Source organism: Lipotes vexillifer, unplaced genomic scaffold, assembly GCF_000442215.2.
Source record: "Lipotes vexillifer unplaced genomic scaffold, Lipotes_vexillifer_v1.1 scaffold789, whole genome shotgun sequence".
Lineage (NCBI taxonomy): Eukaryota > Metazoa > Chordata > Mammalia > Artiodactyla > Lipotidae > Lipotes > Lipotes vexillifer.
This window is the reverse complement of record NW_006778055.1, coordinates 1,364,195-1,384,839: the sequence shown is the minus strand read 5'-3', so window position 1 is coordinate 1,384,839 and position 20,645 is coordinate 1,364,195. Positions and strand designations below refer to the sequence as shown.

The following is a 20,645-nucleotide window of genomic DNA, read 5'->3' as shown; positions in this document are numbered from 1 at the left end:
AAAAAAAAAAAAAAAAAAAAAAAAAAAAAACAAGGGTAAGCATAAGCATACTGACAATTGGATCGGTTATTGTCACACACTGCAACCTCTCAAGTGTAGCTGAAATTGCTACTATATATTTAAAACAGCATTGCCAAATATATTTTCACACTAAATAATCAAACCAAGTACAGGGAAAAATATACATTGGCAAAAGTCCTAAATGTCTGTATGAGTTTCAGCAAGCAAGTGTGGTTGATCCCAGCAGCTGCTGTAGGCTTAATATTCCTGATACTCAGTAAGCATTTGGCCCTGGCAGGAGCACTGCATCCTCTTTGGAGGCATCTAGAACATACTGCATGCCCCTGGCCATCACCTGACTATTTCTGCAGGGACAACAACGTCTTGGTTGGACAGATTGGTTTGCAGTCAAAATCCAAAGCAACCCAAAACTTCCATCACCTCATTTCCACAAGGTCTGGAGAGATTTTTAATTTAAAATGAAGTATTTAGAAACATTTTTAAATACTGGAAATAATATTAACCATGTTAGAAATATTTAGAACCATAATAAGAAAAACCCAATTTGTGCCTTCTGCCAAGTTTTTTTTTTAATATAAATTTATTTATTTAATTTATTTATTTTTGGCTGTGTTGGGTCTTCGTTGCTGTGCACGGGCTTTCTCTGGTTGCAGCGAGCAGGTGCTACTCTTCATTGTGGTACGTGGGCTTCGCATTGCGGTGGCCTCTCCTGTTGCACAGCATGGGCTCTAGGCATGTGGGCTTCAGCAGTTGTGGCACGCGGGCTCAGTAGTTTTGGCTCACAGGCTCTAGAGCGCAGGCTCAGCAGCTGTGGCGGCCTCGCTGCTCCGTGGCATGCGGGATCTTCCCGGACCAGGGCTCTAACCCGTGTCCCCTGTATTGGCGGGCAGATTCTCAACCACTGCACCACCAGGGAAGCCCACCAAGTTTTACTATTAAAATCAATCTGATGAATGTATGGTTAATATACTTTCCATTAATAAGTAACATCATATTGGAATTAATTTTTGCTTACTTTGGGCTGAAACAAAATGTAATTAAAATCTTTTGATAAGGTTGTAACCTCCCTTCATTAGGAACACAGGAGATAAATGTGGTAATATCTATGTTCTTTATTTTCCTTAAGTAGGTTAGACTATTTAAAGCAACACCTGTTCTTTGTTGAATATTTGTACCCTGTAATATAAAATCAGAAATAAAAGAATATTCAGGCAAAACACAAAATAAAATATTTTAAGATGAGGTCATAAAATAATTATTGAAATTCCAGAGTCTAGATATAGAGAATATGTATGTTTTAACAGTAACATACATAAATTTGATCAAGGCACCTCATAAAATTAAAAGAACTATTGAAAAATTGATAAGAACAGATATAGATTATTATCAATGTCAGCTGAATTTACTGAACTTTTTCAGGGCACCCTTGGAGACACATGAAATGAAATCATATCTATCTTCATGTTAAAACATATTTAGAAAAATTAAACAGCTTGTTGGTTATTAGTAAGTTGCACTACTTACTTACCAATTCTTCTCCAACAGAATCATCCTTGCATTATGGCTACCCAGTTTATAGGTTCTGGGCTATTACTGTATAGAAGTGCATGTTCAATCTTTGACATTCCAAAGAAAACAGGACCAAAGCTTATGCTTTCCAACTTTTTATCATTATCCATGTTTAACAATTCAATAATCTGCTCAACAACATGAGCTTTGATATTCAAGAATATGTCTGGACGATCTCGCAAACTCAATCTACAACATAATGAATTATACATACATATTTTAATTAGAATTCTATATATTTTATTTTTCTCCTAAATGTTTATATAAACAGAAATTTTATAAAATCACATAATAATTAAAATTCAAAGGACTAAGAGCAGTTCCTTTCACGTATGTGCCAGAGACTGTCACGTCCTTCTGTCTGTCTAAATCTGCAAAGTAGAATAGCATATGTGCAACCTAATTCATTGTCTCCAGGAAACAACAAAGATGGAAAACAACTGCATGAATTGACCCCAAAAATCACTTACTGATATTTCCATATCACTAATGATTTACATGGTCACCTCTAGTTCTAGAATTCTGAGATTCTTTTCTAACTCATCCCATTTCCCCCAGTCCAACAGCCAACTTCATCCCCATCCTAATAACCCAATTCCCTACAAAGTAGAGTATCTCAGCAAAACTCCACTTCTTTGCTGAAATGAATATCCTCCCTCGTAAAACTTCACTTTCCAGACTAATTTGAATTCACTGTTGCAACTTCACTCCATCCCGCATTTATCCCTCTCTGGCATAAATGCAATCCTTTTGAATCTCACCCTGTCAGATACCACAGATCACTGACCAATTCACAGCCATCACCAAAGTCATTAACTTTGTATCTCTGTGTATCTCTGTCACATTGGGCACGGTTGATACCATCTCTTTCCACATCTCCCCTCCCTTAGCTTTCTTGACACCATACTTTCATGACTTTCCTTCTAACTTATTTAGACTCTGCCTTCTCATTCTTCTAAGACCTGGATATTTTGTAAATTCCATGAATAATGCTGTTTCTCTCCTACTTTTTTTATACTCTACCCTCCTTCTCAAAGTTATTTTCAACATTTCATGCTTCATCTACAACTTATGAACTGACAACTCTCAAACCAATATACCTAGACCAAATTTTTTTCTGGGACTCAAGATAAGTAAATATAATAGGCTCCACAGGATTCTGCAAAGCAAATCAATTCCAGCATTCCAAAACAGAACTCAAGATCTTCTCTCACAGATCTGAACCTCCTCTTACCTTCCCTTTCTATAACCAGTCACTAAATGTAGTCAAATCTACCTCCATAACGTATCTTCAATCTGCACACTTCTCTCCCTCCGTACTCCCAATTTGTACCTTAAATGAGGCCTTCATTATTTCTCTTCTGCTTTACTATTAGAATTTCTAGTCAGGCTATCCACTCCACATCTGTACTCCTCGATTTTGTACACTGCTATCAACATGACCTTTCTAAAATGCAAACTAATCAAGACACTCCCATCTTAAAACCTTCCTGAGATTCCACAGCCTTTACAATAGAACCTAAGCTCCTATGGGGCTCACAACTGTTTCTCAAACATTTTTTTAATTGTGACCTTCAGTTAGAAATGCATTTTACATTACAATGCAGGACAAACACACACACACACACACACACACACACACACACACACACATTTTACAAAACGCCACTTGCCCTTACCATGTGAGATGCATTCTGATGTTTTCTATTTCATTGTTTTAATACTGGTGGTGACCCATTACAGTGATTGATTGCACATTCTGCTAATGAACTGAGACATATAGCATTAAAAAATGCTGTCCTATGAGGTCCTTAACTGGACCCTGCACCATTCTGTTTCTCTGGTCTCATCTCTCATCACTCCTCACCTCCATCTCTTTGCCTCAGATCTCTTGATGTGTAACACTGTCTATTAACCTGTAGAAATTCAAGTCCTCTACTTGCACTGCCTGAAATCACTCATTTAACCCACTCTCATCACCAGTACCCACCTCCCCTGCACACAGACACACATACATACACACACACACACTCAGCCCAAATCACACCACGGCTCTTTGCCTGGCTAATTTCTACTCAACAACAGGTGTTTGGTTCAACTATCACCTCCTTAGTGGAGCTCTTTCTTGATCCACTCCCTCACCCCAACAAAATCCAAACTAGGAGCTCCTGTTAGGTGTACCCATATGCCATTCTCTGGTTCTTCCCATTTTTCAGTCCCTAGTGCTTGGCAAATAGTAGATACTCAATAAATGAATGCTGACTGAAAGAAGAAGCTAACATACATTCAAAGACAACAGGCATATATGAAAAGTGAAACAGGAAAGTATTAAGCACTACACTAGAATTAAGAACCATAGTATATACTCACTTTGCCACTTCATTTACAATTATGGGCCAGTCTGCACAGAAATCCACTTTAATAACCATTGATGACTTGGGCTGCACAATACCACTGGTTGGAAAAATGACAATGGGTAACTGACCCTGGTATTCTGTTTTAAACATACCTAAGGAGAACAAGAGCAGATGGTTTACATTTGGATCCTTATGATGTTAACGTTCACACTCTTAGTAGAGGACAGAGACACATTACAGAGTTTATGGTCTATTGTGGACCAAGAATCACAGCTTTGATTGTAAGTCCTGTCTCTAGGGTCATCCAATAAATGTGAGCCTCGTGTTAGGACTCAACCCTCATCAATAGCTAAAATTTTCTGTCTGCTTACTGTGTTCAGACACTTATGCTAAGAGCTGTGCATATGTTATTCTATTTAGTCCTCATAATGAAATCTATGATACAGGCTCAATCATTACCTCTGTTTTATAAATAAGGAAACAGACACTTAGAAAGGTTGAGTAACTTGTCCAAAAATACACAACTGTTATGATAGATTAGATCATCAACTCCAATTCTTTAACCTTCTCTGCATCCTTACTGTTACCCTCCCGTGGACTAAGTATGTTTTCCTACCCCTTGACGGGGCCTGATCACGTGATTTACTTTGGCAAATAGCATGGGACTAGAAGTGACAACATGTCAGCTCCATCCCCAGATGTTCTCTTGCTCTTCTACCATGGACAGTGTTTCTTTTAAGAAACTGCTGTCCCGTTGGCCTGTGCCTCAGCATTGGCAAATGTGAAGCAGAGCCACCCAGCTGACTCAGAGACCTGCAGTGAGTAACAGATCAGCCCCAGCTGCCTCAGCTTGAAGCAGAGTCATGCAGCTTAGTCAAATTCCAGCTAATCTGCATACAAATGAGAAACTAAAAAAATAATTACTTTTTTAAGATATAGAATTATGGAGTGGTTTGTTACATAGCAACAGTTGGCTACTACAGCTAGTAACTAACTAACAGAGCTGGGATTTTCACTTGGATGTTTCTGACCACAGGGCTCACACTTCTAGCCATTACCACTACTCTATAAACGAATTAATGCAGTTCACATAGGGAAAGGGTGAAAGAAATGGGTTTCTAGACTCAAATAGCATATGAGGAGGCCACAAAAATTTCTTGTTCTGAAAGCAGAAATGGTCCATAATTTATGGTAATGTTTGGTGCCTATCTTAGAGCATGCAGGTGAGATCAGATACTATCTCTTTTTCATCGTTGTGGTCCTGGCACCCCACATGGTGCCTAGCACCAAGCAGTGTTCAAAATGTCCGAATAAATGGGAGGTAACCAGTCATGAGTTTCTTTGATATCATTATACAATATTAACACAAATGAGCATGCTGCGAACATAAACAACTTTGAAAATTCCTAATTTACCAGTTTTAAATCACATTTGGTGACATTTTCCAAAATTATTCATTTAACTTAGGAGAATGTAATATTAGCGTAATAAAAGTACTGAAAATATAAAAGATAATAAAACTTTAGGTCCAGAGATGACCAGATGAAAAAGGCAAACAGTAACAAAATTTGTTAATCCAATCATTTTTAGAGACTTGCTAATGACATAATATTTAAGGCTTATTTTTTTCTGTCATAATATAAAACAAAACTCTGTAAAATTATATCCATTATGAATAAATATTATTGACTCAATTCTCCAGGAAAAGAAAACTATATGAGTTCAGTTAAGTCTGAGTCAGTGAAATAGTTTCTATACTGTAACCACTTTTCTGTAGTTTGACAAAAGAGTTTTAAGTGAATGGTTCAAAAGCTTATTCAGGAACAACCCCTAACCAAAGAACATTGCTCAATCTTTTAAATATATTAAGACAGTGAGCTCACAAACATTACTGTGTCTTATGTAACTTGAATATCATGAGTAATAATGAAATATTTGACTGGTTTTTTAATTGCTCACAACAGGAGCAAGAACATCATCCTAGGAGAAGGGTGTCATTGAAGAAATTTTGTCATCAAAGTTTCATTTCTTTTTAGATGTGAAACTGGCTGATGTGTGGAGAATGAACTAGAAGGAGGTAAGAGGTGACTCCAGACAAATAATTTAGGTTGATGTAATTATAAGGCAAGAGAAGATTATGGACTGTTGTAAAAAAAAGCGACAGTGGGACAGAGAAAAGTAGGATTACTCACACTATAAGGAAGTGAACAGACAGGATTTAATAGTTGACTGAGTAAGGGGGTAGAGGGTGAAAAGGAGGGAGGTGTCAAGGATTTGCCAAATTTCTGACTTGGCCATATACATCGTGGTGACATTCAATGAAAAACAGAAAAGGAGAAGTTTGGGGGAGACATTGAGGAGTTTAGTTTTAGACGTGTTAACTTTGAAAAACCTGAAGGAAATGCAAAGTCTTGTACAGACTTCAGTGAACAGGAATGGAAGTGATTGCCTTGGGAGAGCAGGGTGACTGAGGAAACATGAGGGTCTAAGACAAATCCTAAGGAACACTCACTTCTAATGTACTGAAAAAAGGGACAGCAGTCCCCAAAAGAGAATTAAGGAGGAGGGAGAAGAAGAAGAATTCTACCATCAATAATGAATATTTACTGAACACTTAATATATGTCAGTGAGTGTGCTAAGCATTTTATTAATCATCACCACAATTATAGGAGGAAGGCGCTATGTTTATCTTTAATGTACAAGGGAGGCAATGAATGTTCGGGAAGTGTAAATTCCTTGTCTGGGGCCTCCCAGCCAGTTAATATTGTAACCAAGATTTGGGACCTGGAACACCTCGCTCCAGGTCAAATCAATTAAATGAAGGCTTTCTGAATGCCTGGTATATGCCTAACACTGTGTTATGCGTGAAAAGTATGTTGAGATTTCATGACATCAGTTTCCATGAAAACAGAACAAAAAAATGCATTGACAATAAGTAGTGGATGCTTCTCTGGGTAGTTAGAGTGGATTCTGAGGACCACTCCTGGGTCTGGTCCAATTTAGCAAATTTTCTGGTTTACAGATGATGCCAGGCTTTTCTAGACAGTGATGTAGAGAGATGATGCTGATGATCAGGGGAAGGAGGACAACAGACATTAAGAGCAAAAGAAAGGTCATATATTTGGGGCAAAATAACCCCCCAAAACCTAAAGGAGTCCTAAGGTAGCTGTTCAAACCCAGAAATGGTGTGTAAAGATCACACTAGAGACTTTAAAGACTATTCTACATCATAACACAGTAGTAGAAAAAGTTCCCAAAGATTCAAGAGGGGAAGAGGGAAATGTGTGCAATTCAAGGCATGCTAAAATAATGTTTTTTCAATCTTCAATGATAAAAACTGAGAAACAATAAAGACATAAAAGAGAACATGGAGTTCCCCAGCTCACAAAACACTAATATTAGAAACATCTTAAAGATTAAACCATGTCTTTTCAAGATGAAAAGACAAGCACTACTTTGTAAATTTAGGAAACATTCTTATACGGGGCAAGACAACAAAATGTACTCAACAACTTTCAGCTAAATCTAGGGATGGTTACTCCATAATAGACTATTAAAATAAAACATCATGAAGTTGTTACATAAACTCTGGCTTCTATAAAACTGAAGATAATAACCTCAGTGACACTACCAGAGAGAGAAAACAAAGCTATACAAATCATGAATCTGCTGAACGTAGCTTTTTAATGTCCTCTTAAGTACACATATACGTTTGTAAACACTTGATCTTTGACTCTAAAACTACAAAATATTTGTCACATAAAATCCTTTTCGAAAATTTTATTAAAATCATCTTTGGCTGCTGAATCTATTTTCTTCCTAAGTGTTTTTCTTCATGAAAATACATTATAATTCTCATGAATATTTATATATTGTGCTTGTGGGTAATGCGGACTTTATGACACTTTACGGGCACTTGCTACTGTGAATATAAAACATACTATCAATTTTGGTAAGGGTGGAAAAAATGATATCATTCAACTCCAAAAATGAGGGACAAAGTCAGCACTAAGAAAATGTGTTTCATTGATAACAATTTGTTTCAGTCAGTAAGGTAAGAGTAATTAACATTTCATAATACTCAATTATAAGTTACCAATATAGTATTAACTACAAATACTATGCACACACAAAATATTAATACAATACTAAAAGTCAATGTGGGTTACTTTTCCTAAAATGTAGGAACTCAGGTCCACACATATACTTTTATTAAGTAAAATAATATTAAATATTCAATTAAAATTAAAATTACGTATTTTTTACTTATAGAGAGTTTGTATAAGTAATAAAACTGTACAATTTGGTGAGATTTTAGAATAAAGAGAGGATATGATCAAATCTTTAGAGGTTTTGGAATGGACAACAGTTAAGAGAGATTTTGGAAAGTAAAAGAATACAAAGAAAATTCTCTCAATTACATATCACTGCTCTATAACCAGACAATCTAAAGGACCATACAGCCCATAGTCAATCACCATAAGAGAGTTCATCCTTAACACTGGAGTCAGCCCACAAATGAGCCTAATATTCCACAGTCTGACAGGCATCAGAAATTCGGCCATTTAAAAACCAAAGCATGGAAAGTGAAATGAATAACATTCAGTGAGGAACAACTATCAGTTTTATTTGTTCATATCCCAGAAGAAATCAGTAAAGTGACAGACTGCCTTTGTCTTAATAATTCCCACTGCTCATTCAAGCAACCCCAAAGAACGTCCTCACTTACTGTAAAACGGGTTTGGATTTAAGACCTGTTTTATGTATCCAACAAGCAGTCTCAGAGAGAAATGCCCTCCCTGTCTGGAGCTAGTCCTCTTCTCAGCTTGGGGAAAATGTGAGTCTTATCATCCCAGATGCTGACCATCCAATCAAGTGAATGAAAGGATAAGTGATTTTATGCCTACAGTATATCATCAATGAAGAGTGTGCATACACACATGCGTGTGCACACACACACACACACACACACACACACACAGGCACACCTATGCCTTTATGGAAACTCTTAGGTCACAGTAAGAATGTCTAGAAATAATCCAGTATGGAGAAGAGAGAAGCACTTTTCCTTTCAACAAAATGTTATTAAGAGCCTTCTAGGGATCATCATGTGAATTCAAAGTTGAATATGATCGAGAAAAAGAACAAATATTTACTGAGTGCTTGTGATAAGTCAAGTACCATATTACAACTTTAAGTACATACATAATTAACCACAGTATATTTTATTAGCCAGTTTATAAATGAGGAATCTGAAGTTCAATGTCCTTAAAGATACTTGCCCCAGATCACACAGCTAGTAAGGCACTGTGTCCTGATTCTATCTCTGGAAAGCTCTAAGGACTATGTCACTTCCACGACACCACCTTGCCTTCTGTCCTCAGGGAGATCATCAGTCATCTGAGAGTCAGGCTGTATTAATAAGAATCATAAGGATGTAGACTCATCTTTCCTGATATTACCTATCAGTTTTTTACAGTCATCCTACTTAAGGACCTTCAGTTTTGAGCTTTTTCATATAACATAATTCTTTTGAAGGGGTAGGGTGAATCAGAGAATCCATTAATTGCAGAAGGTATATGTTTCAAACAGTACCAATTTTCTTCCAAAAGTGTAAGTTAATTTATATGACAAAAAGTATTTACCTGGTACTCTGCCATGGTTAATGATATTAATCTCTTTACAATATACTTTACTATTGGCAACCAATGTCCCAAAATTAACTTCTGACTTAATTTCCAGTTGACAGGATAGAATCAACCTAGAAGAGGAGAAAAGAGGACCATATGATGAATTTTAACAACTATAACCTCATGGTTAAATCCACAGGGGGACGTATATAGATATTTTTATCTTAACTCCTAAAAAGATATTTCAGTTTCCTTATAGGTCTGCTGGTGGCACATCTGTCAGTAAAACAAACTGTAAAATAAAGACACGAAAAAAAGATAATGAGACACATTTTAAATAAAGAAATCAGACTTTATGCATAAGTACATGGTATGCCTTCCCAAGTACTCACCTTGAGAGGTTACCCACACATCTCAATATTTTTGTAGCTCAAAATATATTTGGAACTCTGTTTTGGAATCTCCTACTAAGCCTATAATACATTCTTTCGCCCCCCGACCCCAAAAGGGTGCAAATTATCTGAACAAAGTAAACTAGTTTGGATGATCCAAATCTGATGAAATAAAAGAAGCTACGATACTATAAAATATCACTCGGGGACTAAAACAAGGCCTAAGAACAAAAGGATACAATTGATTTTCCATGTGTGTCTCCAATTTAAAGGACTCACTGTAGCGTATCTGTAGCATATGTTTTCATAAGCATTTAAAAAATCCATTCTAATCCTAAATACACATCTCATAATGATATATATATACATATATATTATATCTGGATAATAATTTATAGTTTATAAAGCACCATTAAGTATATTATCCTGTTTGATATTAACAAATTTCCTGAAAGGTAGGTAAATATTACGGCTCCTAGGTTACAGATGAAAAGCCAAAGACCTAAAAAGCTTAAATAATTTATCTAAGGAATTATCTGGATATAACGCTGGGGAACTTAAACTTGAATCCAGTTTGTTAGACTTCAAGTACTTAATTTGAAACCTAAATTAGAAACCTAACAACGATAACAACAGCATCAGTAATAAATATAGTAATAACTAATCTTTATTGAGTCTTAAGGTTATGTGCCAGACACATGAATTAAGTAATTTACTCCACTTAGGATACAACTTCCAAAGCATAAATGCATACATACATACAATCATATATACATACAAACACACTAAAATTCATAAATAAAAATACCTGAACAAAACATTTACAAATACTGCCTATACATTGGTGGTCCGGGCCTTCTTTCTGGGATCTGTGTTTATATGTGTTTGTGTATTACTGGATAGGTACAGACATTCCAGAGATCAGCCAGGAATGTCCTACTTATGCTGCATAGTCTAAGAAATGCCCATGTTCTTCTCATAGAGATTGTAATTTTGTGACAGGAAAAGATCAATGACCTTGTACATCTCTTTACAATATATTTATATGTGTATACATAATTGCATTAATAGTTTACAGGATCTAAAAGAGGAACCAGTTACACAAACAATATAAGATGTGAAGCTGAACGTTTTTTCAAACTTTTTCTCTAGCTAGATGTGGAAAAGTATCTTAAGAAGAATTTCTTAAGAATCTTCACACATACACACACATATACATGTACATACATGCATACACATATATACGGTTTAACCTTAGCAGTAAGGGTGTGGTAAAATGGCAATATATAACAGTTTCTCTGGCTTTCCTACTGGTTTCTCTTCTCCTTGTATCAAAAACATTTTCTGGCCCCATATGCACCATAACACGTCAAGACAGTTGACCTCTGAGGACAATAAAGTATCTAGCCACCTATCAGAAGAAGTGCCTCTTGACTCCAAATGCCTTCTGCAAGATGAGTTACCAGTTGAACCCTGACTAAGGATCAGAGTTGAAGGAAATTCTGGAGAGGGGAATGACCAACACACTCATGCCAAGTACCAGTGGTCTCCAAACTCGGGGATGCTCTGATAGCTAAATAAATACCTTCCGATGATGCAAAGGAGTAGCTTATTCCTTTCCTAACATGTGTCAGCCGTTTGATTCCTATGCAGAATGGGATGTTGTGAGAAAGCAGAACTTCTCAACAACACTGAGAACCCAAATAACTGCACATCTAAATTTAGTTTATGAAATTAAAAAAATGCAAGGGAAATTATAAAAAGACTTATATCTAATATTAATATTAAATATTAATATTCTAATATTAATTCTGCTGGTGCCGGATAAACAGAGACAAAAGAATAACACCTATGGAATCATATTTTGCTGGGGAAAAGAAGGATCATGCATGTATGTATGTGAAAAAAAACAAAAATTTTAACAGCAGCTCTAACGGGTAATTTTATAATGAACAGAACTATACTTATTTCAATATAAAATGAAAAGCACAATGTCCTGGTCAAATAAATTATTTGTATTAAAGTTAATCTGCAAACCAGTCACTTAGCTCTGTATTATATTCATTATATCAGTCCATATTTTTCAGCCAATCTCAAAAAAACACCATTTTGATTTTTTGAAGCCAAACATCTGCATTATTTAAAATTCTGTGAAGTAAATATGACAATAATTTAAAATTAAAATGTGAATATGGGTTCACAGTAATTCATTTAGGAATACATCCATCATAAAAACAGAAAGTAGAAGGGTGGTTACCAGAGGCTGGAGGGTAGGAGAATTGGAGAGATACTGTTTAAGGGTACAAACTGGGAACTAGTAGATAAATAAGTCCCAGAGAGCTAACATACAGCATAGTGATCACAGGCAACAAAAATGTATTATAAACTTCAAAGTTGCTAACAGACTAGATCTTAATTGTTCCCACCACAGGAAAGAAATGATGACTATGTAATGTGATACTGGTGTTAGCCAACCCTATGGTAGTAACATATTGCAATATATAAATGTATCACATCAGCATGTACACCTTCAACTTACACAATGTTATATGTCAATTGTGTTTCAATTAAAAGAAAAATCACATAGGATGAGAAGGAACAATCATTGAAGAGGTGTAGTGGCAGGGAAATCAAGAGAATAAAGTGGCCCACAAAGGCAGTAATGGTCAATTGTGTCTAATGCTTCTGAGAAATGGAGTAAGAAAAAGGCAAAGGAGGTACCAACAGACTGGCAATATGCAAGAGCTACTTCACTGGAAAGCTGGGGAAAACAGCCCCTCTGGAGTTTGCTGGAGTGAGAATGGAAAGTAAGATTGTAGAGATGGCAAAAACAGCATTCTTTAATAAATCTTGCTATCAAAAGGTACAGAAAATATGGTGGAAATAAAATAGGGTGCGAGTTCAAGGGGAAAAAAAAGAAAACATGCAATTGTTGGACATTTTTTAATGATTTTAATTAAAAAATAATGGAAAACTAGTCTTCCATTTGTTTTGAACACTACAATTTGCTAAAAATTTGTTCTTTAAGTTCAGTTGTAAGGAAACTGTAGATACAAAAAGCCCTATTAGTCATAGAAAATACAAAATATTACTATGACCCTTAATATTTGAAGAGTGCTCAAAATATTAGCATGATATATGAAGAATACATACCCAATTAGAGGAATCTCTATTGTTTTATTTCCTATTGAAATAAGAAGTTGGTCAAAAGTGTCTTCATTCTTATCAGGATGATATTCCACCATAGCTGTCGTCTGAAGGCCAGAAGCAAGCGCTTTAATCCAGATTGGTCAAAATCAGTTTGAACTTCAGTGGGAGGAAAAAACAATCAAATTATACATCTTAAGTCCTAATAAGAAAATAGTATGAGCAACTGTAGTTAGGAGTATACATTATTTCAAGAGATATATCAAGACAAAGGCAATATTCCTGCCCTAAAGGCAAAGACTTAATGACCATATCTATACCTATCAGATTCTAGATGCTTCAGATATGCTTTTAATGGTACACAAACTGAAACTGAAAATGCAGTCAGTCAAGAAATATGTAAATGCTCGTGGGCTCCTTTAGAAGTATGAGGTACTAGAACACAGAAAAAAAGGGAAGAGCAATCTAATGAAAATGTTACTCAGTCTAAATACATACACAATACTTTCTGCATAAGGACTTGGACTTCATAACTTGGAGGAAATATAAAAAGGAATAGACCAATGAAGAAAAAGAACTTTTGTTCTTGAAAAACATTTGCTAGACTCCAGGAAAAATCTGAAGGGGGAAAGAGAAGAACTGCTTTGGGTTGAGTATGTCTGGTAGGTAAAGCATTCGATGTCTATTAGCTCACTTAATACACTTCTACAGCCCTGTAAGGCTGATATTAAGGCTCCCAGTGTAGAGATGAGAAACTGGGACCTGTAGGTGCAATTAATACCTAAGGTCACTGTGTCAGTGAGGACTCAAAACACATATCTGTCTGACTCTAAAACTTAAGCTCTTTCCCCACAACTAGAAAGAATCTCCTGAGTATATAATCTCTTTAAAGAAGCAGACTGTATACCCCTTGGAAATTAAATAATGTAAGCCAGGGACTAATCAAGTGTCATATGAGTGATGCAGACATAAGTATCACAAAAATCCATGAGAGAACATGATTACTGTGGGCTAGGAAGGAGTACACTCAACCCAGGCTTAGAGGATGGATGTAAGAGGTAGAGAAGAAGCAAGAAAGGTGCTCCCTACGGAGGCGGGAATATCTCAGGCACACGCATTGAAAAGAATAAGCAAAATAATCTCTCAGCAGGCAGCTAATAAGCTAGCCTTGCTGGGCAAAGAGCTTCAATGAGTAACAATGGAGGTCAAGTTGAAATTAATTATTCAGGGCTTTTAATGTCAGACTGAGTCTAAGCAGGGCTTTCCAGCAATGAGAGATACAGAGAACTGGAGTGGTGTGTTGATACCACTGGTCTGAAAGCATCATACTTCCAGCAAACAATGATTCTGACACCTCATAACTACCACAGCCCAACTCTCAACCCCCATCCATCACCAAACAGTAAGAAAACAAGGGATAGATTATTCCCCACATAGGTCTTTGGGTGCTGGAAGTCCACATAACAGGTTTGACCGTCTTCCTTTAAATAAGAAGGGCAACTAGTACTTCAGCAGCATGTGCCCAAAACACAAGTTTCTCAGCACTCTGAGTGGTCTGCAAAGGTGTGTAAGGCACCACCCCTTCTCTTAGGAGCTTCTGAACTGACCATTGAGGTGAAAGTAACAGTTACCAGGAGCCATCTGGATTCAAGTCCAAGCTATAATGAATGTTTGTAAATGCAATTAGTATCCAGTAAGGGAGAAATAATTTGGAGATAATATAAGAGAAGACTTGTTTCAGAAAATGAGAACTCACTTTGACCCTAAAAGATGGGTGGGATTTGGAAGGCGGTGATTCTTGCAGGAGGAAGGATGAAAACATGGGTCAAAAGAAAAGGAAGTCTGAGCCATGGGGGTAAGAGGACAATTACAAGTAAGACTGGCCTGACAGAACCAAAGACCACACGAGTCAGCGAAACACTGAAGATAAGGACTGTGTCTTAATTTTCTAACACCAACCCACAGTAGGTGGCATTAGCACTGCATATGGCACATAGTGGGTACTCAATACATAGGCAAGGCAGGATCTTGGAAAACGGGGTGGAAAACAAGCACTGCTGTGTGTTAAGAGAATCATTTCTTAAATAATTACAATAGTGATGATGACAATGCCCTTTACGTAGCACCCTGTTTTTATTTTTTCTTTCTTCCTCCAAGACAGTTAATATACTTTTTGCTAATCTATCCCTTCCCTAATTCCCTTTATGCCTGTGAAGGACCAGGAGTGCATATCATGATCTTGCAACAGATATTGAACTCATGGCCTTGGCCTCTAACTAGTAAACCTGTCTGGCCATTCTCTTGCCAATGTCAAGACCTGTGGTCTAAATAAAAACCACAGTAAAACTAATTATATTATTTTTCTTCTGACTGCATAAAAACCACCCAAACAAGTGCCTCCTGGACATCCATAAACTAGTGTTTGCCCACATCTGGGATTTGCTACCAGCTTGAGTTTTAAAAGAAAATATTTTCAGATATACATTCAATTGTTCAATAAATATGTAGTGAGTTAATGAAATAATAAACTTTTCCCCGAATTTTACAGTGTTTGGAGTAATCAGGTACTTCTTGATTTAAAGAGTAGTTAATAGTTCCTGTGATGTACACTTTCATTACAAAATAAACACATCACTATTGTTAAAACATGTACATACAAAAATCAATAAAGAATGATTCCATTTATATGAAACTCAAGAACTGACAAAATTAATCTGGTTCATTACAAATTAGTATAGTGGTCACCTCCACGGGGTAATTACTCCACGTAATATAGGGAACCTTCTGGAGTGCTGGAAATATTCTATGATTTGATCCAAGTGGTGGCTACGTGGAGATATATGTATATAAAAATTCATCAAGGCTTACTTTCAAGATTTGTGCACTTTAGTGTAGGTAAATAGTACATCAATTTTCTAAGTGTAAAAAGTAGAACATAAAAGTCCTTTTTCTCATTGCCCTCCTAAGCACTACCATACATTTATCTATATGTATACAAATATGTGTGATTTTAATTAAATCATAGATACCATTCCATTTCTGCATATAGAAGTCCAGCTGCATTCAGTATCATTATCATTAGAACTATCCCACAAAAAAATGCAGTTATTCATCACGTACATATCAAAAATTCATTTCACCTGTCCTATATCAACTTTCCCTAAGAACAGATGATCACAGTCAACTAATATCCATCCATTTACACAGATAATCTAAAATAACAGTGAGAAAGAGATGAAGTTCTGTCAACTTTTAAATCAGAAGATAGGGATAGCCTCTCATTAACATTAACATTAATTTTGCTGAAGATTGGTACTAATTCCCTCATTAGTTTCTAAGTCTTATGAGGGCAGGACTCTCTCCATTTTACATCCCTAACACTTACTGCCTATTTTGTAGCAGGTTCTCAACAAATGTTTGTTAGAATAAGAAATAATAAACCTTTCCACTATCCTACAGTATCTGGAGTAACAGGCACTTTATGATCCAAAGGGTAGTTAATAGAGAATCTGTTGCCATAATTCTACAGTATCATGAGGCATAGATTCTGGGCTGTTAAGAGGAGACAGACGTGAAAATCCTCTTCCCTTCTTTCCAAACTCCCAATGAAGAAATTGGGAGGTTCCAGATCGACTTTTCTCCACCCTGTCTCCCAGCCCCAAGCAGAAAGGAAAAAACATCAAAACAAAACAAAAAGCCAGCACACTAAATCGTCGCTCCCCAGGAAGCTCAATCCTGCCCGCAGGAGCCGGGCGCCTACTCCCCAGGACAAAGCAGGTGCCCAGGTGGGTAGGCATTCTCGGATGGCGGCCCTCCTGAGGTCCTGCTCTCAACACCCCTGGGTGTGTTACCTGTGGCTTGAAAGGCTCCTGAAACCGGATCTTCTGGCTGTATCGGCCGAGATTGTGCACGGTAATTGGGAGGCGGTAGACCCTCCCTGCCATCGCGTCCAGGAACTTCACTTCCGACAGGGTCACCCGCAGCTACATATCCTTCTTTGGGGTCTCCAAGTCCCAGGCCATGAGTGAGCTCCTCTGGGACTCCATAGCCGTGCTCTAGGTATCCCGCAAACCTTTGCAGATTTGACCGAGGATTAGCGTGGACCCCGTCGCTAGGCAACCACCAGACGCTGATCGCTAGCCTCCAGCCCAGCCGGCTTTGGCGCCGCCCAAGCTGGGCGAGTTGGCAACCTCAACCGAAGCTGCAGGCGTCTGGCGAAAGAACCCCAGGATCGCAGGTGTCATCAGAGGAACCAGAAAACTTGCTTTGGTCGCCGAAATCCCAGAGGGATCTCACTTTGCCATTGGCTGGCAGGATTTTAAGATGTCACTGGCGGGTTGGGCACTTTCCTAGACCTCTCTTAAGATTAACCTTAAAGAGCAGTGGAAGTAATGTGCCCATGGGGTCTATCAAAGCAGCAAGATATAACAGTAACGGAGGAATTCAATGGAAGCAGAGTCAGAGCCCTCTAGGTGTACAGCTCAGTTACCTTTAGGCTAGCGTTTCTAAATATCTAATAGCAATCCTCTGGGTCTTTTGTTAAAATGCAGAGTCTGTTTTCAGTAGATCTGGGGCAGGGCCTAAGAATCTGAAACACAGTCCCAGGTGAATCCAGTGCTGCAGGTCCAGGGACCACACACTGAATAGAGAGGCTAGGAACTTTAACTATTCTAGGTGTAGAGGCTATAGGAATTTTAACTACTCTAGGTGTAGAGGCTATAGGAACTTTTTTCTTTTTTACTCTTTAAATTTATTTATTTACTTAATTTTTTTTTTGGCTGTGTTGGGTCTTCGTCTCTGTGCGAGGGCTTTCTCTAGTTGCGGCGAGCAGGGGCCACTCTTCATCGCGGTACGTGGACCTCTCACTATCGCGGCCTCTCTTGTTACGGAGCACAGGCTCCAGACGCACAGGCTCAGTAGTTGTGGCTCACGGGCTCAGTTGCTCCGCAGCATGTGGGATCTTCCCAGACCAGGGCTCGAACCCGTGTCCCCTGCATTGGCAGGCAGATTCTCAACCACTGCGCCACCAGGGAAGCCCCTATAGGAACTTTATTCTAGGTGTTAAGTTCCTTCATTTGTGAAACAAGGTGCTGCTCAGAAGAGTGAGATCAAACATCTTCATAGCTAGATGAGCACCTTTCCAACAGGTCCAAATTCACACTGCCCAATCCCTAGTGTCATCATCCTTCATCTGCTGTGATGGTCCTTGGTTTCTAAGCATATTAGATGAGTGGTATTTCCCTGCCTTAAATTTGCCTCTTATCATAACTTTACAACAGTTTCTTCCACTGACCTTTATTATCTGGAGCCAAGGATTGCAGAAATGGCTTTTCCCCACCTTGTTTTAAAAACTATACAGAATTCCCCACTCACATTAAAATTTGTATGTAATTCGGTGCTTTCATTTCCTCCTTGCCATGGCACATGATTTTCACTCTGAGGGCACTAGCTTTTCCACCTGTAAGCCAAACAGTTACTCATCCTTCAAGATCTAAATATCCTTGTAGAAAACTTTCCCACAATTGTTTTACAAGATTCTCAAAGTACCAAGATGATCGATAAGTTATTACTTCACTATAAAGTAACTATAAAGAGAAGCTTTAAAATTTCTTGGAATTGTTGTCGTCAATAGTTGAGAACAGTGGAAGTAGTGGTGGTGGACATTATTATTTGCAAATTCTTATGAAATGATTGATTAAAAGCATCTGCATCATTTTTCAAAATTCTATACATTTTGACTTAAGAAGTGGGAGATGTGAGTCACACCTGGATTTTTATGCTAATCGCTACTATGATATCACAGTACAAACCCAGTGCATATCTTTGAGCCCCTATGCAGGACAATTTTACAGCACTGAGAGGACAACAGTGGCCCAAAGAACTTGACTGCCCATTCTGGGCAGTAGGCAATTTTGGGGTTCAAGTCTAGACTTCTGTGTAGATCCTAAAAGATACAGTGATGCAAATCAAATGGAGAACAATTTTCTTTCCCTGTCCTGTTCATACTCTCATCAACTGTGTCCCATAGCTCTCTCCAAGTTCCCCAAGCCTAGAGCTGAATCCACTGCCCTTAGTAACTATAATTAAGCCTTCTTGATTTTTTACCTACTTTATCTACCTTAACTGTAAACTTTAGATGAAGTAGTCTAACATTTGCATTACTTGTTTAACTCCAAAATGTCTTGTCCAATTTCCATTATCAAACAATGGCCAAATAAAGGCATATTTTGGTGAACTGCAAGCTGTTTTTAGCCAAAATTTTCAACTATGCATGATTATGTAGTTACTTTAAGGCTGGACAAATAACATAACAACAAGACATTTTTATATAACAGTAATTCAAAAGATAAATAGTACCTTATATATATCATTTTCTAATATCATTTTCTTATATATATCATTTTCTAATATAGCTTCATGGAGAATAATGCTCGTTATGTATCATGGATGAAATGTCTGTGTTCATCTTTGTTCAGATTTCCAAGGCAGCATGGTTGGTAGGGCTTCTGTATAAAAATCAAAGTAGGCATTCTGACTGGAATACTTTATATATTATAAACAAGGTTAAATTTTATTCCTCATTATAATAAATGGTGAACTATACTATAGTGGGGACTTGAAGGTTAAGCAGAGACACGCTAAACGTCCACTGCAGACTTGCCATTCTTCTACTCTGAATTAATTTAAGAGAAAAAAGGTAACTCCTATCAATTAACTATAAATTTTGCCATGTGAAATAGACATCAGAAGTCCTACTTCATACTTAACTAGTGGAAACTCTAATGGTGGGTAGAGTTTCTGAACACTAAGGAAGGGGTAACAATGAGGAAGCAAGCGAAATGATCCCTAGTACAATTTTTGGATGTTTACTTCTAGACATGTTTAAGGGACTGAAAAAGTTGACGAAAAAGGGAAAACAGTGGATATTACTTTCACGATTTAAAATCTTCAAAAGTTCAAATTATTTTTTGAAAAGAGTCTGAATGAAGTCCAGGAAAATCTATTACAGTGGTTAGAGTACTGACTTAGAAACAGGAGTTACTGAAAGAGGGTAAAAAGAACTTCTTTAAGCAGAAGAGTATTAGAAGTGTGGTAACCATCGTGTTTATAAAATAATTTAAAAGTGGAAAGTATAAAATGAAATTCACTAAGATTACATAGGATTAAAAGTTCTTCCAGATAATGAAGAGCCATGCCAATAAGAATAGATTGATGAGACTAATGTCTGGATATAGTAGAATAGCATGAACTGGATGGCAGTAACATAAACTAACAGAAAAATTATCCATTATTTTCACAAGGCATTTAGTGAATGACAGAAAGCCACCAATTGACCCAGGTCAAAGGACACAAGTTTCTCTATCATTAATAACAAGTGTGCCTTACTACACACAGACATCATTGCAGAGATTGCTAATTGTGCCTTGGTATCCATTTTCCTTTTCTTTAGTGGTAGAATTTTTAGATATACATACGGCTGTACACAGTAAGACAACATTTTCTACATTTTACAGCCTCCTTTCCTGCT

General features: G+C 37.2%; 1 protein-coding gene across 1 annotated transcript in view; it reads right to left on the bottom strand.

Annotated features, from left to right (window-relative positions):
* LOC103082388 (uncharacterized protein CXorf22) overlaps window positions 1–17,163 on the bottom strand; it is a 22,927-nt gene extending 5,764 nt beyond the window's left edge. Inside the window, 8 exon segments of the mRNA XM_082930912.1 lie at window positions 1,037–1,197; window positions 1,550–1,573; window positions 1,575–1,779; window positions 3,961–4,099; window positions 9,594–9,709; window positions 13,124–13,248; window positions 13,250–13,276; window positions 16,969–17,163. Of these exon segments, the coding sequence (XP_082787038.1) occupies window positions 1,037–1,197; window positions 1,550–1,573; window positions 1,575–1,779; window positions 3,961–4,099; window positions 9,594–9,709; window positions 13,124–13,248; window positions 13,250–13,276; window positions 16,969–17,163 (992 nt within the window).
* Window positions 17,164–20,645: the final 3,482 nt, after the last annotated feature.